The following is a 12,555-nucleotide window of genomic DNA, read 5'->3' as shown; positions in this document are numbered from 1 at the left end:
TTTTTGTCTGTTATTTTGTGACTCTAGACAGTCCTTGTCCCCAGAGTGTTCATAATTAGAGTATCACAAGTTCACCAGTCGCTTCAATGACAGTCGAATTAAAAACCCAAAAGTGAAATTCCTCCGCCGCGTGGTGAATTGAGATAAGCATGCTGGGATATGAGACGAGATCCAGCAGTGGAGAAGTGGAACAAGTGGCTACTGGTTGTGTGTGTGTGTGTGTTTGGGGGGGTTGCATCACAGGAAACAAGCGCTCCATCCTGCAGTTGAATGTGACCCTTTGGCCCTGGATCAAATGCTCCTTCGGGCCGAATACCATGAAGCCTCTGTCCTCTGCACCACGCACTGCTCTGCACTGCACGGACCGTCTCACTGATTCTGTGTGTGTGTGTGTGTGAGGGGGGGGGGGTAGAGCAGGGACAAATAGTGCAAGAGGAGGTGGGAGAAATGTGGGGAAAAGCAGGAAAAGATAACAAGATCAAGTTAGAGGAAAGAGATGATATAAACACTCACCAGACTAACTCACATTATTATTATTATTATTATTATTATTATTATTATTATTATTATTATTATTATTATTATTATTATTATTATTATTATTATTATTATTATTATTATTATTATTATTATTATTATTATTATTATTATTATTATTATTATTATTATTATTATTATTATACCAACCAGACACACACACACACATCTTGTTGCACCCTAAAATGTGAAACCAGAGACCGTCCCTCACTCGGGCTCTCACGTCGCCGCCGTCTGCCCGCTTGGCGTGCGATTGAATCGGGGAGAAGTCGCTCCTATTTTTAGCCCCACGCTCGAATGGAAGGATGGAAAAGCAAACAGACAGTGGCTGCACGCGTAAAGACGGAGAGAGAGAAAGAGGAAGAGAGAGAGAGAGGGGGCAGTGAAAGGAAGGAAGGGAGGAAGGAGGAGTGACTTATTTGTGTTCTGCAACTTTGAGCCAGTGGCTGACTGCTGTCTGAGGAGGACACATGGCTGGACTGGGCACAGGGCAGAGTTGGGTGGTTTTGTCTAGTGCAAACAGCAGCTCTTGATCATTCTACAGCCTTTAGATATTGACTCGTTTAAAGACTGGCTTCAGTTCTCATTGAAGATAGCACTGCAGGGCTATACTTGAATGCCTTCTGGAGGGAGCTGAAGCTAAAGAAGGGGCTTACTGGACGCTTGGCCGGCATGGAATGTGGTAGATTTGTGTACAGGATCGCAGGAAGCTTTTCTTCCCCCTCTCGGGCTGGGAGCCGCTGGTCTGGATCTGAGGAGTGTGTGCGCTTCTTAGAATTCCCTCAGAGACTGGGATCATCAAACTGGGAGGACCGTGGCTCTGGCTAACCTCTGGCCATTTGAACACGCCGGCATATTATTCTTTTTTTGCACCTACACTCATCCAGACGAATAAGGCTTTCAGGATGCGACGATTTGACAAGCTGAAAAAGTCTTTCCCTTTCCTGGCCCGCTTTCATGTGTATCGAGTAAGTCTGGTGTCTGTCTGGTGTCTGCTCTCCCCAGGCCACAGAGGGGGTTTAATATTTGGAAATATGACATGGTTGGATAGCTGTAACTATAGTCAGTATTATGATTGCATATAGTATTTATATCGTGTGTGTGTGTGTGTGCGCAGACTCTCCAGCTGTACTGAGGCCGTCCTCTGGGAGGGTTGTTGTTATTACAGCAGGATGTTAGAACAGATCTGATACAGGACATGGCTTTGGCCAGGAGATGTGTGTGTGTGTGTGCATGCGTGCATTTCTCCACCACCATGAGAAATGAGTTCAGGCCAGAGGCATTTTCTCAGCAGGGACATCATGTTGTTTCTCAGCATTTGAATTCCTCCATCCCTCTCTCTCTCTCTCTCTCTCTCTCCCGCCTCTCTCTGTCATACTGTACTTGTATGTTTCTGTCTCTCTCTTTTGACTTTTTTGTTCCTACTTTCTGACTGTATATGTTACACTTTAATTGGGCACAATTAAGAAATATGGTGGCTCTTGGTAGATGCAGTAAATATATTATTTTGAGCCTTTACACTGAACTTCTAGCCCTGGTCGGATTCCTCAGAGTCCTGCCACATGTCTCACCTAATGGTTTGAACTTAGCACTCCTGCCTCACACATCACACCTCCACAATGTGCCTCTCAACATAAGAAGATTTTTTATATATAACAAAGAGTGGCTCACAACTTTTACATGTGATCTTTGTCAGATCAGCGATAACTCATCTTGAAGCTATAGTGCATTACTTCTGGAAGTAATTATAACAACTTGGTTGGCGAATCTACTTGAGATAAGCCTTCGGTGATCGTGCATAGATTCCTTCTGCTGTACATCTATTGCTAGGTTGTTTTAGCAGTAGAATCGACAACTAAAACATTTCTTGGGCGCTTATTGGGATTTTTATGAGCTCCTGCGCAAGTGTCAGGGGGTGACACTAGTTTGTTAAATGTATGAAATACAGATATATTTTTGGAGCTGATAGGCTTAATCAACTTTGTTTCAACTCGTTTGGCGATTGCTTGAATATAACCGGCATTCATTTATTTGAAAAGGTTACGCACTATAGCTTTAACCAACCACTAATAGTATGAGTATTAAGATGTATGACAACGTATTACTGTGCAGCACCTGTCTCCTAAAAAAACATAATATAAATGTGTAGGTTTAATGAGAACAAATTAGTTAGAAAGTTGACAGAGCGATATGATATGAGGGCTTAAGCACCTTGATTTTGACCCCTCATGCCTTCAATATGACACTGTCATGGAAAGAGGCCCAAGAGGAAGCTGACTTGCGTCTTTGGCACAGTGCGGTGAAATAACATTTGCATGTTGACTGCCAGGGAAGATCAGAGTTTGGGGGCTGCAATGCATCGTGGGGGATTATGGGTGTCTTGTCTAAAAATAAAAGAGCTGGTTTGTTTCAATGTTTGTCAGGTGAAAATTGAATGTTTCCTAGATCAAATAAACAAGAAACATGGTAGAGAAGCATTTGGCACAGCAGCCTAGCGCAGTAGTGGACCAGCCAAACAGACCTCGGTAGTATCCTCTTTCTCAGGATACGGGTCAGGCATGATGCAGCAAAATGCAAAATATGGAGACGGATTTAAATGACTGCAGCTCTAGTTATTTCTGAAGCCACAGGCACCATAGGCATTTGGTTTAGTCTGCGTGTCTTTACAGGGGATCTAACATGTTACTATCTTATATTAAGTGAAGGAAGGACTTGTTGTACCTGCTACGACGGAAACAAGTTGAAACTATTTTCCATTGACCTGTTAAAGTGCACAGAGCCTCCTGCCGACTCGGGAGAGCCAAAGCTGCATGTGTGGACATTGTTAAAGAGATATCAGCTGACCCACTTTTATGAGCATTGCACTGAATTTGTATCAGGATATGGACATCTGGCATAAGCATTGGGGATTGAGCCCTCCTCAGTCAGACCTCCCATCACAAAAAGTCATGGAAATACAAGGCAGCTCACTTCTTCTTTCCATTGGAAGGTGTTTTTAATGGCCCGACATTAGGTGTGTGTTTGTGTGGTGACAGAGAGACGTTCTTTACCACCTCAGGTCACAGTTATTAGGCAATAGGAAGTGCCCTCTAACCAAGTTTAAATGACAGCGAGGAAGCACTGACCCCTCTGACACTTTCCCCCGGCCTTTGTAACCTTTGCTCTGCCAGCACAGGAAGTTCCTCATTCACAGAGCTTAATGACTGCACAGTGCAGTGACCCCCAGTTCCCACAGCACTCACCCTATTGGTCTACCCTGTCAATCTCTGCACAGTAGGAATACCTGTCATTTTTCTGTGTCATTGAGGTTGTTTTACACATTCACCTCCCCACTGACACTGGTAATAACACTATGGACCCGTGTGAGCAGGTGTAATGGAAGAGTAGATGAGCTGCTTTCACTCTCAAATATAACTCCATCATCTTGACTTCTAGCCATGCGGAGAAGCCCATCAAGATGTAAAGCTATAGTGCCAACGTTTTCATATAAATGAATTTCGGTTACATTCAAGCCATTGCCAAATTTGTTGATACAAAGTTGATTAAGCCAATCGGCTCCACAAAACTCTCTGTATTTCTCAGTATGGCAGCGTTTACAAACTGGTGTCGCCCCCTGTGAGCTCGGAAAGATCCCATGAAGTGACCACAAAAATGTTCAGTTGGTAATTCTTCTGCTAAGAAAAAAACTAAGCAGAAGATATACTCTCCATGCTTGACGGCTTACCTCATGTAGATGCACCATTAGTGTTGTTGTAATACTCAGAATTCATTATATCATTATTTCTGGATGATAATTTTTATCCCGGTGATTGTTGGTCTGTTTCAGTGTCTTATGTAGGGATGTATGATTGACAAAGACACAGGATCTGTGTCATCAATGTCTACTTGATACTTTGTCGTTAAACTTAGTGTAAAGCCATTTTGTGGCTCACTGACAAACAGTTCCGTGTTTACATGCTACATTTAGCCACTTTAGCCATGTTTATTTAAATTTGGGTTCCCCAGTCTCAATGTGTTTTAAAGCCACTACGAGTAACATGGCACGTTGGCGTCCCCTTTGGACAAAAGCGGTAGTATTTTTACGACGCCCGCTGTCGCAAAGCTGTTTCCTAGCGCGTGCCAGGCGCGCAAGTGTGAACTGAGAAGGGAGCAATATAGTGCATGTCCGTGTGTTGAAAGTGTGAGGACTCTTTTCGGCTCTGTGAGAGTGGTTTTGACACTGCATCAACTAATGCCAGTCACTGCCACACACACCTGATTGCAATGAGTTGATGGAGCAGTGTCACCTAACTACTCTCTCTCTCACGGAGCTGAAAGATTACGTGTCCGACTCCTCACAGAAAGCGAATGAACGAGAGACGGCAGTTAGTATGGATCACGATGAGGTAATGTGTTTATGTTGTTGTAAATAATGACTATTTCAGATAATGGTTATCTGATGATGGTGAAGCAAAGCAAACTTTGTGTTAGTACCAACCGCTCATTCATTTAGGAGTAAACACTGCAGTCTAGTTTCGCTCTCGTGAAATTGTATACACGTTGCTTGGTAACGCCCTGGTCCCGCCGCCCGTAGCCTATATCACTCATATCACTCTCCCTTTTAGCTTTTCTTCATTGCATTTTTTCTTTGATGGTTCAGCCCCGTTATCAGTCATTATGACGACAAATAACTGTCTCAAACAAGGCTCCCGCTCCCCTTCCCTCACCTGGAGGGATAGGCTTCTCAATTCACGTTGTTGCGCCACACTGAAATCTGCGACCAATACGGACGGATATGTGACCATAGAGCCTGCATGAGCGAACCGAAAATCGGACTTGGTGTGCGACCAGACCAAAAGCAGTTATAAAAACTATTTGAAAACGTCTTTCTTTGCACTGATGGTCTCGTTTGCTGTTAAAGGTAATTTATGATTATCAGAGGAAACATGAGGCTGTTTAAAAGATATTTAAATGTTACTCGTAGCCGCTTTAAGTGTATAGGCATTTAACATTTATGGTAACTACTTTTTTGGATGGGGACACATTCATTGTTGTAAATTTGTGACCTTTCTAAGCAGGTATTCCAATGCGCTGTTAACAATTACTGGCGAGCAAACAATGAATCTGAGGTCAGCTTCCTTTTTTTTTTTTTTTTTTTAACAGAAAATAATAGTTTGATTGTTGCTCAGTGACTTTCAATCTCTGGCTGTGTATTTAGCAAGTTTCAGACCAAGCATTGTGTAAATTGTTGAAAGACTATTGAATTGTATATGTTTTTTAACTCACTTTCCTGTTTTGGTTGTGTGTGTGTGTTTTTTTTGCAGAAACTGGGCAGTAACATGCAGTGTGAGGAAGGCACGGAATGGCTGCTGGAGCTGCTGATGGAGGTGCAGTTGCAGCAGTACTTCTTGCGGATCCGCGATGACCTGAACGTCACGCGGCTGTCACACTTTGACTATGTCAAGAACGAAGACCTGGAGAAGATCGGCATGGGTCGACCTGGTGAGAAACAGAGAGTGTGTGTGTGTGTGTGTGTGTGTGTGTGTGTGTGTGTGTGTGTGTGTGTGTGTGTGTGTGTGTGTGTGTGTGTGTGTGTGTGTGTGTGTGTGTGTGTGTGTGTGTGTGTGTGTGTGTGTGTGTGTGTGTGTGTGTGTGTGTGTGTGTGTGTGTGTGTGTGTGTGTGTGTGTGTGTGTGTGTGTGTGTGTGCGCATGTGTGCATGTGCATGAATGAGCTGACTCTGACTGTAATAGTGATCCTGCCTTCCTCTCTTCCCAAGTTTTTACCAGTTCTGGCTTTAAACGGATTAGGGGTTTTTAGTGAGAGAGGATTTGTTCCAGCTACAGTATGTTGAGGGTGTGTTAAATGCTAATTAGCAAATCTCAGCATGCTATCACGCTAGAGGGTTATCTGTCTGCTAAGAATCGCATGTTCATTTTATTTTCATTGTGAGCAAGTCAGCATGCTGACCAAAGAGTGTAAATGTGGACTTAAGCATTTGGCTGAAAACACTACGACGCCCAGGTACATCATAACAGAGCTGCTAGCATGAATGTTGTCTTGTTTGACGGATAGGACTAACCTTTAAATGTGTCTTGGTTGTCAACTGTCATTTGGTGGTAGAAATGTTCGCAGTTCACAGAGTGTAGTTTACTGCCAAGCATGTGTTTAACTGAATGTTCACTCAACATGTATACATTGCAGGGGGATCAGAAATTTACATTTAATGTAGAGTGTCCTTCCAATTCTCTCCAATTCTTGTATAACTATATAAGGGGATATTTCTCATCTATCTATAGCCTGAAGTCTTAATTGTGTCTGCACTGTGTCATTGGGCTCACCCACAGCATAGCTGGAGCAAATCCTCCATCACTAACACCCCTAATATCACTTTAGAGCCACAACTGGTAATTAGGCACAATGGGAAGGGACACACGAGTGCCAAGTCCTTTGTCTGCGGTGTGTGTGAAGGCAGCAGTAATTCAATAGTTCTAAATCCAGCTACTGAAGTCCTCAGGGCCTCAGCTACAGGGGCGCTTAAGACTAATAACACCCACTTCTCCTGCTCATATATTCACTCACATCTTTCGCCTCCACTCAGCTCACTCCATCTTCTCTCCCCCTCCTTTATCCATTGCTTGTGTTCTTTTCTTTATCCCCTATCATATCAAAGCTCAGTGTTTTTCTTTCAGTTGTGGTAAAGTACTTAAAGTGCAATGTAGTGCACCGTCTGTATATGTCCTTTGGGATTTTCCTGATGCATGAAGACATGAAGAAGAGGCAGCAGCTGCAGTCTTCATCTTTAAGTATTTACTGCTAACCATGCATGCCTTTCTCTTTCTTCTTTTCTTCTTTGATAAAGGACAGCGACGACTGTGGGAGGCTGTGAAACGGAGGAAAGCAATGTGCAAGCGCAAGTCCTGGATGAGCAAGGTGACAGACATAGACAGGCACCACACACTCACACACACACACACACACACACACACACACACTGGACTCATATATTATGGTACATGGTATGCTTGACATTATGTAGGCACGGTGGTGTCTTTCTGTCTGTCGGTCATGTGAACACAAACATTTCTGAACACGGCTTTCTCGTGTACAGAATGATACAATCACATTTTGCAAAAGCATGCTGAATGAAAATTTGCATGACGGTTTTTCAGTGACACGTGAACATTAGCTTGCATTGACCTGCAGCCTTTACTGTATGTTTTGAGCTGGGGCATTAAATCAGGATGTACACTTTTTCTCATTTCTAGCAACGAAGTACTTTGCTGGTTGTGGAATGTGAATGGCAGATCTGTTTTTATAGTTTTCAGAGGGCTAGTCCAAGTCACTTATATAATCTTTGAGATTTGACCTCTGCATCAAAAATCTGCCTCAAGGCTGAGGCCACTCATAATTTCATGTTGAAAGTTGACGGGATATTATACATTTTTTTACAGTGTGTTTATAGCTTTACAACGTTATGGAGCGATGATAGCTAAACCAATGACCCAAACACATGGCTGTAATTTCAAACGTCAGAAGGACACAAATTTATAGAAGGACTGATAAAAACATTAGACTCTGACAATTGGTCATATGTTATTAACATTAAAGAGATTAGATTAGATGGGCTTGTGTCATGAACAAAAACCTTTGAAGTAAATCCAAAGCCCACACAAAAATTGAAATTTTCAACTATTATTGAACTATTTTATTATTATTATTATTAATGTGATATTTTATTACAAAAGACTTGTGCAGTATATTCTCACATATTATCTTACAGGGGCGTTAAAAGGTTTCATTCAGCACACACACACACACACACACACACACACACACACACACACACACACACACACACACACACACACACACACACACACACACAAGTTTTTTCAAATCATTCATACAGTAAACTAGGAACAACATTAATAATAACTTTAAATATTTAACACAAAACTCTTTATGCTCTTTTAATAACTAGAAAGTAGCAAATAAATGATTCATTGTCTGGGCTGCAGGGAGGAGATTAAGCGATACATGCTGGAGACTGAGGAGGGGAAACTATTGAGCAACTCATTTATGTGTCTGGCCTGAATACCTTTTTAATGAAAGACTAATTTCTCTCTTCTGAATTTAGAGTTTGCTCCATTTTTATTCTGGCGCCAGCAGCTGCAACTGAAAGTGTGCATTAGGTCATGGGGACATCCTGGTTGTGTTATTAATTATGACATTTATGACAGGTTGGCGGATCTCCAAAATAGCTGTTACACTATATTTATAATATTCTATTTGTCAATATCTATGGGTCAGCAAGTCAAGTCTCCTCAGCTTTTTCCCTTGGAGTCCACAAGGAAGTCAAGTCTCATCATAGCAGATTAATCCAAGGCTCGCATACTCTTTATTTTTTCTATTCTAAATACTACAGTGTATCATACAAAAAGTATGCAGTTAGCATGCAGTAGGCATACAATTTTGACATACTTTTACTTTTTATCATAAAAACAGTGCACCTTGAACTTGCCTCTTGCTTGCTCTGTTTTCACTCAGAGGCTCTGTAGATGTGACGTCACTTGCGGTTTGCACTGGATTGTGGGTTAGGATCGCCCAAAAAGCCAGCTGGTTTCCACACTACACCGTGTGCAAAAATTTTAGGCAAGTTGTATTTTTGAGGATTAATTTTATTATTGAACAACTACAGTGCTCTCGGTCAATCCATAATGTTAAAGAACCTAAACCTGAATGTTTACGAAAGTAAAAGTGAGGTTTTGTCTTTCTTACGAGAATATATGTTTTGCTATTATTATTATTAAAGGTCCAACTAGCTCATCTTTAAAGATACTAATAGTTGCCTTTTAAAGATGAGCTAGTTGGACCTTTTCGGGTTGAAGATGGCCTCAAAATCAACTCCCAAACCTACTGCCAGTTTCTAGAAGATACTTTCTTCAAGCAGTGGTACAGGAAACAGTCTGCATCTTTCAAAAAGACCATGATTTTTATGCAGGACAATGCTCCATCACATGCATCGAAGTGCTCAATTGCATGGCTAGCCAGTAAAGGCCTTAAGGATGAAAGAATGATGACATGACCCCCTTCCTCACCTGACTTAAACCCTATTGAGAACCTGTTGACCCTGCTTAAACGGGATATTTACAGTGAAGGAAATAAGTACACCTCTCGGAACAGTGTCTGGGAGGCTGTGGTTGCTGCTGCACAAAAAGTTGATCGTCAACAGATCAAGAAACTCACAGACTTCATGAATAGAAGGCTTGTGACAGTTATTGAAAAGCAGGGTGGCTATATTAGTCACTGATTTTTTTTTTGTTGACATGTCGGAAATTTTTATTTGTAAATTTTGAGTTGTTTTATTATTCTCACTTTAACAGATGAAAATAAACAAGTGAGATGGGAATTTTTTTTTTTTTAATTTAGTTGCATAATAATTCTGCACACTAATAGTTGCCTAATAATAGCAAAACATCTATATATTCTCGTAAGAAAGACAAAACCTCACTTTTACTTTCGTAAACATTCAGGTTTAGGTTCTTTAACATTTTGGATTGACCGAGAGCACTGTAGTTGTTCAATAATGATAAATTGAATCCTCAAAAATACAACTTGCCTAAATATTTTGCACACAGTGTAAAAATGGATTTAGTATGGCATCTGGGTATTTTTCTGACCACGAGAAATATTTTTCTACCATACTAAATAGCGGGGAAGTATGGGTATTGGAACGCAGGGCAAGTCTCAAGTTTACTGCTCTGATGAATAGTCACATGGTTTTAAGAATGTAAAGGGGTTGCTTCTGGCTGCACTGAACCCATTTCAGTAAATGGCCTAAAGTACTGCCACAGACCATAGTGCATGTATTTGGAGACACATGGTGATAATGGAGGATGACCCAGTTATTTCTGGATTGGTTCTGTGACTCCTGGAACACATCTGGCACGTCCCCTAACACATCTGTAGGGAACATTCCTCCAGAGAAGAAGACAGCAGCTGCACATGAGAATGAGCACGTCCACATTCAGACACACACAAGTCAAGTCACAAGACACACGGATTCAGAGCGCACTCCATTCACAGAGAGGTTGTCTCAAAAAAGTTTATCCCTTAAAGAGACAGAACCACTTCTGACTGTCACTCATTCACTTTCTTTATATAAAGGGTGAGAGGTAAAAAAAATACCTTCTACAAATGCTAATAGAAACCCTGACACAGCTGCACACACTATGTGGAGGAATACTCACCAGACGTTGCCAGTACTTTGTTGGCTGTTCTCAGTGGAAGTCGGTGTCCCCAGAGGACGCTGCTTGCCGTCTATAATTACACCTGTCTGTTTCTGCCACTGGCACCATCCTCAGCTAGAGTAATCTGCTTCCCCTGCCGTGTGTGTGTGTGTGTGTGTGTGTGTGTGTGTGTGTGTGTGTGTGTGTGTGTGTGTGTGTGTGTGTGTGTGTGTGTGTGTGTGTGTGTGTGTGTGTGTGTGTGTGTGTGTGTGTGTGTGTGTGTGTGTGTGTGTGTGCCGCCACAGTCAGAATCTTTTGAATGTCGAGCCTCCTATTTGAAACCCACTTACCACACAGTGACCACAGAGATGTGGTGTTTTTAAAAAAGGTCTGCAGCATTATGTCATGTCTGGTCCGGTGTGAATATGAAACCACACACCGCTACTGTTTATATCTGGCCAGACGAATATGTTTGGCACTGGGGATTCATGGACACCTCTTTCTCACTAATAGTACCATTTCAGACTACTGACTTTTTTTTATCAATCAAAAAGGACATCACATCACATTGCTTAGGTTCACTTTTCTTTATGAAATGTTAACTTGCTTTATTTTCCAGTTCCTTTCTGTTTGCCTGATGTGTTATTTGATATGCAGCTTGATATAAATTCCCCCAGTATCTGAGGACAGCAGCAGTTTCTGTGCATTCCTATTTTGGTAAACAGTCTAATTTGAAGCGTATAAACAAAGGTTTCCCTTAATAACTCTGTGCAGCACACACATTGTACATTTTCAAATTTAGAAGCATGGAAATCTCTTTAAAACACACACAAACACACACATTCACATGTTTGCACGCAAAAACATTAAGGTCACTTAATCTAATAGGGATTCTTAATGTGTACTTCCTAGCAGCCAAGTCATTCCTGCTGTGTTGTCAGGGCTTAAGCCAAGAGGCTGGGGTTTCTCTCCCTCTTATAATTGTGTGTGCGGGTGCGTGCGTGTGTGCGTGCGTGTTTCGGTACATATGCATAGTTGCTTACTGATAGCATATCTATAAAACATTCCTCCAGATGTGCAGTGCATACATTATCCAACACGTGTGCAAGTATTATATCTCCTCTGGCATGCAGAGATCTTTTACCTGTAGTTTCCAGTGTGTGTGTGTGTGTGTGTGTGTGTGTGTGTGTGTGTGTGTGTGTTGGGCTAGAGTGGCTGCTCCTTATGTCCATAGATGAGAGTCTAGGGATCACTTTTTGGTGGTGGGGTTTCCACACACCCACCACTCACACACGCCACACAACCCACACACGCAACATGTGGCCAGGCATGCATTGAACTGCATTCACAGCAGTGAAAAAGAAAGAAGTTAGGATGAGACTCACTGTTTATGCCAAATGATGAATTGTGTTACTTCTTCTTGGAGTTAAATTACCCACAGTGGATTTAGTGGCTCTATTGGTATGTCAAGCTGGTTGGTCCTATATAGGGTTCCAAAGGGGTGGAAAGTTTCCACGGGAACTTTCTCTCGGGAATTTTGGGAATATTCAAAATTGGAAATTATAGGAATTAACTAAATGGCGGTAATTTAAATGATTTATTTTTTCATAACCAAACATAAATCTAAACATTTAAACACTATGTTTGGTCATAGGCAGACATCCATGCAAAATAATACATTCACAAAACATTACATTTGAACAGATATATTTGTAAGAAGAACTTTATCAAGTTTTGATTATTTTATGAACAGTCAATAATTTCACTGAACAACAAAAAGATGAATGTTGAGTAAAATATAACTCATC

At 41.6% G+C, this 12,555-nt stretch overlaps 1 protein-coding gene across 2 annotated transcripts in view; it reads left to right on the top strand.

Moving 5' to 3' along the window:
- The window catches only part of LOC307255102 (activated CDC42 kinase 1-like), a 62,743-nt gene that overhangs the window by 32,172 nt on the left and 18,016 nt on the right, over positions 1-12,555 (top strand). Inside the window, exons 1-3 of one of the 2 annotated variants that reach the window (XM_080033718.1) lie at positions 1,057-1,505; positions 5,841-6,018; positions 7,378-7,448. In XM_080033718.1, the coding sequence (XP_079889844.1) occupies positions 1,443-1,505; positions 5,841-6,018; positions 7,378-7,448 (312 nt within the window). In that variant the 5' untranslated portion in view covers positions 1,057-1,442. Of the gene's footprint in view, positions 1-1,056; positions 1,506-5,840; positions 6,019-7,377; positions 7,449-12,555 lie in introns of those variants that run through there. The other variant, XM_080033719.1, reaches the window with a different exon arrangement.

Source organism: Ammodytes marinus, assembly GCF_949987685.1.
Source record: "Ammodytes marinus genome assembly, chromosome: 9".
Classification (NCBI taxonomy): domain Eukaryota; kingdom Metazoa; phylum Chordata; class Actinopteri; order Uranoscopiformes; family Ammodytidae; genus Ammodytes; species Ammodytes marinus.
Note: the sequence above shows the minus strand (reverse complement) of the source record. Positions and strands in the feature narration are given on the sequence as shown.